General features: G+C 46.5%; 1 protein-coding gene across 1 annotated transcript; it reads right to left on the minus strand.

Moving 5' to 3' along the window:
• Positions 1 to 456: 456 nt before the first annotated feature.
• On the minus strand, positions 457 to 4,438 carry MRPL44 (mitochondrial ribosomal protein L44). The gene is made up of 4 exons (XM_075507309.1): positions 4,222 to 4,438; positions 3,360 to 3,828; positions 2,063 to 2,241; positions 457 to 795 (listed from the first exon to the last, which is right to left on the minus strand). The coding sequence occupies exons 1-4, from the start codon at positions 4,392 to 4,394 to the stop codon at positions 624 to 626; spliced, it is 993 nt and encodes a 330-aa protein (XP_075363424.1). The 5' UTR covers positions 4,395 to 4,438; the 3' UTR covers positions 457 to 623.
• Between the last annotated feature and the right edge of the window lie 684 nt (positions 4,439 to 5,122).

The raw sequence follows: 5,122 nt of genomic DNA on the forward strand, positions 1-5,122 counted from the left end.
AGAAATTTTTACAAATTTTAAAATTAAAAATGCACCCTCTTTCAAGCGTGCTCCAACAATAGAAACCAACGTGTATGGCAAATAAAATTTGTATGCAAGCAGTAAGACCTCAAAAGTGCCATCTGCACTTTTTTTTTTTAATTGCATCACCAACAGTGTCAATATCATCGACATCACATTTGATGTTTTCACAAGGTCAAGGACAAATGAATTCAGATGCAATCTAAAGACCGATGTTGCATATGTGATTCAACTCATCTTATTAACAATATCCTTCAAACAATCTCCACGGAAGCATTCATGAAACCTTTTTCTATACAGTGAGATTTTGTCACATGGTATTAAACATCATCAAAAATGGTCTCCTGTGATGTATGGACAAACTTCTCAGCCAAAAGGTAAAAATTCAGAATAAGGGTACTTTTGTTATATTTAGGAAAATGAGCAAATACTAAACACTGTGCAAAAGGAAAAGACTTTATTTACTTTAATACTGTATTTGATTTCAAAATTTCAAGCACTGAAGATCAGAAAACCAAACTGAATTTTGCTTTCCTAAACACATCTATATTCAGCGTGGAAGCCATTAATTCCTAAGAGAAACCAGAAATGTCTTTTAACATCTAGTTACTGCTGATAGCCTTTTCAGCTGCCAATCCTTGTTTGGGTTTCGAGTAATCCCAAGGTCTCCTGTTCTCTGTATACCCATACAGCTTCCGCAGTGCCACGCGAGCAGCTTCTTCCTCTGCAGCAAGCAGTGTTTCACCAGGACCTTCAGCTATAATCTTCTTATCGCTTGGGGGGGGGTGGGGGGAAAAAAAAAAAATTAAAAACATTTTCATCATGAAGTCCTGAGCACTACTGTGTATCATGAATAAGGGCTGCTAGATTTTTTTTTTCCTCCAATGTCTGTGAATACCAAAGATAATTTCTATATACACACAAATGTAAACATTTCTGTTGGTCTTTCCTGCAAAGATAAGTGACTGTATATTCAACAATGGAAACTCAAATCAGAAATGTGTCCATTTCCTGGAAGAACACTACTCTGTTCCTTTAGATTCCTAACATATCATTGATTCTTTACAGTGTTCAATTTGTTAGCCCTGTTGAAAATAGGCAGATTCATTACTCTGGTTAGCTTAAACAAAGAAGTGAAATGCTTCTGTCTTTTCTCCTCCCCTGGTAAGAAAGCATTTTAAAACTTCTTCAAAAGCATTCACAGAAAAGTTCACTATGTTATGAAGTATGTCCTCAGCTCTGTTTAATCAACATCTATGGGCACTGAACAAGAACAGTTCGTGAAAGGACACCAGGGATTCCAGAAGAAAAATAATCAAAGTTCCTTTCTTTTACATAAAATAATAAATCTTAGAAGGCATATAAACCAAAGCCTGATAAACCAGAACAAGTTAAGGCAATCTTCCCATGAGTTTATCTGCAGCTTATTTAGCAAAGCAACAATGATGCGGGTTTTGGTGGAAGAAGGTCCTGTCCTGCTCCAGAGGAGCAATGTTACCCCTCAGCAAGAGACCAGGACAAGCACTGACGACGCCCGAGACAAGTGCACCAGGGATGACTGGCACTTCCTAAGTCTTGTCGGGATACAGACACTCCTCTTGCCTAGTTCGCAGTGCCCGTGATTTGAAAACTAAAAAGCTTCTCTGGAATACAAAATAAGTCTCTCCAATCCCAGCTCCCTTGATGTCTATGTCTCCTTACCCTTCCCTAAACCCTGGATACAGTTGTGGTCTCTCCAAAGCCATTCAGTTATGCTATCTGCAAAGTTCCTACATCAGGTCACCCAGAACATACACCCAGACTCTTTCGTGAGCCCGATTTAGACTTTGAAGCCCTTTAGTCAGAGACTGTCCTTTTATGCATCATTACAGAAAGCTACGGCCAACGCTTAAATGGCTGATTTTATATGGAAGTCACTGTAAGGTTGCTTTTCTGTAATAACTTGACCAAAGAGCATGAGTATGAAAGTAAAAGACCATCTTCCCTCCTCCCCTCTGCCCCAGCTTAAATCCATTTCACTTTACATTAATATTGTACTAACCAGTACAACCCAACAAAGTACAGTGGCAGAACCGTGCTGACTCCCAACTGCCTGGTAATTCTTGGTTCTGGAGAAGAGATATTCCTCTTGGTCAGTTCTTCCACTAGTAAGCCCATAGGATTTACAACTTCCCAGATCTCAAACAGGTCTTTTCCAATCAGTTCAGGAATAAAAAAATCCTAAACAAGAATATTTAGAAGTTACAATTAATGGGATAGGTAATGAAGGCTCTAGCTTCTGGTGTTTCCTGATAAAAATACAATATGAAGAGGCATTAATACAGTTGACAATAAATTGCTGAAATGAATGATGAAACTGCCTCAGTGCTCCATCACAGCTAAGCAGTGTTGCTACGCTCGGCAGCTCTGGTTCCAATTTAGCCACTGACAGGATGTGCACCTTGGGCAAAGTCAACCACCCAGACCTAAAGAAGGAACAGCAGCCACCCGAGGGAGGAGTTATAACAACACTTATGCAAAGCTCCGAGCACAAGGTAAGCAACTCAGTGCTGCTTCCAAGCAAGAAGCTGTACATCAGAAGAGTTCTGCAAACAGGTTGAAGGGAACGTGCAAACCCACGGGACTTTCACCTGTTCCGATCACTCTCTTGCCTGTTAACTGCTACTCGTCTCACAGAGACCTCTCAACGATCTTGTATCAGAAATAAGATTTTAACAAACATTTCTCCATTGCAAAACTAGAAGTAAGTGAAAAGGACAACTGAAAGGACAGGAGCTGCTAAAACTACTTTGTTACGCTGCCTTTTAATTGAATATTTTTGTATGAAATACCTTTAGGTGCTTGCACTCCTACATGCAAAACCTATGAACTCGGCCCCTGCTTTGTATAAAATGTTTTTCTAAAATAGAAGATATATGTGACCTTACATGGAATAATTCCATTATTTGGTAGTATAGTGCATGGAATATAACTCTTTCCCTTAGCAAGTGTCAGCAAATACTAAAATATCACCATTATAAACCAGAAGTATATGGTTTTATGTACTTGACCAGCCTGTGCTTCTTAAAGAAAAAAAAACCCCAAAATAAAACAAACCAAAAACCCACAACCCCAAACTCCCTCAAAACCCCACTCGACCACCACCACCACCCAACAGATCTCATTGTTAAATTGTCCCGTTACAGGTATTGTCAAACTTCTGCCAATCTCCCTAGATCTCTGGCCATCAAGGTGCAAGACAATATTTAATTTTTTTGCCCTTTTTTTCCCCTATAACTTCCAAGACCCTTAGATGTTACTGTTGTCAGTACAAAAATATATGGTAAGTAATGACTTACCCTGACAAAGATGCCCGTTTTCTCAGGCCCGCTGCTATCGAGCAAGGCTCCTATTACAGCAAAGAACGTCCTCTGTAGCACATCTGGTGGGACGGGAAACTCTTTGCAAAGCGTCAGGTCCTGTATAGACAGGTTTCGAGCCACGTAAGAAACAAGTTCCTGACTGGTAAGAAAATCAACAAGTGCTCCTATCCCCTTTGCAGGTAAATCTGGGTAGGCACCTTCAAAGCACTGCGTCAGGTAAGAACGTGAAAAAGCCATCCCTTGTTCAGCAAGTTTACTATTATCTTGTAGATTAAGAGCAACTGTTTCTTTGTCTAGCCCAAGTTCTCGGCGTCTTGCCTCTTCACTTTCAATATAACAAGAATTAACAAATGCAGTCTTGAGAAGATCCAAAGAAAAATTTTCATGTAACCGGTGGCTAAAAGCTTGTATTTCTGCATGGTAATCCCAGTTGGGCTTCTCTGATCTACAGACGTGGAAAAGAAAACAAATTCAGAAACAGAACAAGAAGTTACCCGTACTGCAAGCACCATGCCTTTCAGATGATCGAAAGGAAATGAAAAATTGAATTGTTTCTGAAGATCAAAAACCAGGGTTCAAAAACCCTAGTTTGTCAAACACTGTCGGTGCGCGCATCGCCCTTTGCCTGCCACAGGACGTGCCCCCCGCCATGTTCAAATCCGGGGCTACGCTGACCTGCGGAGCTAAAAACATTCTGCTCCGAAGGGTGACGAGAAGGTGCTTAAGCGGTTTGATTCTACCTATTTCTCAGCCTGTTGCACCCCCTTCCCCCGAGCCCCGCTGACACCGTCTCCCGCCCCGCCGACCGCCCTCTCCTCACGGCCGGGCCGGTTCTCACCGCCGCTGAGGGGGCGCCTCCAGCCGCTGCTGCTCCAGGTAGGCGCGGAGCCACCGCTTCTTGTTGCGGGGCGGCGCAGTGCTGAGCACGACCCGCCCGGCCCCGGCCCCGGCCCCGGCCCCGGCCCCGGCCAGCAGCCGCCGCGACGCCCGCAAGAGCAGCCGGGCAGCCATGGCGGCGAGTGCGGGTGGAGGAAGAATCCGACCCGTGTCCCCTCCGGGAAACGGTCCCCCTCCCCGCTAGCTCCGGGCGGAAGCGTTCCTGGCCGGGGACAGTACCGTGCGGACCAGTGGCGGCGAAAACCACCCTCGCGACTACCGCTCCCGGCGGGCCGCGCGCCGCGCTGCATGCTGGGAGCGGCCGCCGCGGTGGCGCAGCCGTGAGGAGGGGGCCGCAGCCGTGCCCGCCGCAGCCGGCAGAGCCGCCCCCGCCCCCGCCCTGGCCAGAGGAGGCGGGGAGCTGCAGCGCCGGGGCTCCGCGTCCCGGGTCGGGCCGTAGGAGCATTGCGGCACGCGAGTGGGGAGCGGCGGCTCCGGTCCGCGACCATCTGGCCGGGCTGCCGCCAGCTCTCGGGGAAAGGGCCCCTGGGAAGCCTTGAGCAAAGCCGCGTCTTGATCTATGAGCTGGCAGCTCCTTCAGTTGCCGCGAGTCGCAAGCCAGCATCCCCCGCCGAACGTGCCCGAAGGCAGCAGTGTCGGGCGTCCCGCTACGGGGAGATGCAGGAGGTGTGCGAGTCTCGCCTGCCGCGGCGGGGCGTGCGCTGGCCGGGCCTCTGCCCCCACCCGCTTCTGCCAGGAATCCACTCCATGTAGTTTTCTTCCACTAACCGCTCAGCCCCCACAGTGCACGGTTTGAGATGTTTTTAAAATGTGCTCTTTATCTGTTATTTGGGTTTCATTTC

This window comes from Mycteria americana, chromosome 7 (assembly GCF_035582795.1).
Source record: "Mycteria americana isolate JAX WOST 10 ecotype Jacksonville Zoo and Gardens chromosome 7, USCA_MyAme_1.0, whole genome shotgun sequence".
NCBI classification, from domain to species: domain Eukaryota; kingdom Metazoa; phylum Chordata; class Aves; order Ciconiiformes; family Ciconiidae; genus Mycteria; species Mycteria americana.

Excerpts from the sequence above, each read along its gene's own strand:
- MRPL44 (XM_075507309.1), bottom strand. The coding sequence starts at position 4,394 with ATGGCTGCCCGGCTGCTCTTGCGGGCGTCGCGGCGGCTGCTGGCCGGG. Across the intron at positions 2,242-3,359 it reads AAACGGGCATCTTTGTCAGG|GATTTTTTTATTCCTGAACT; the intron begins GTAAGTCATTAC and ends ATTCTTGTTTAG. Across the intron at positions 796-2,062 it reads TACTTTGTTGGGTTGTACTG|CGATAAGAAGATTATAGCTG; the intron begins GTTAGTACAATA and ends CCCCCCCCCAAG.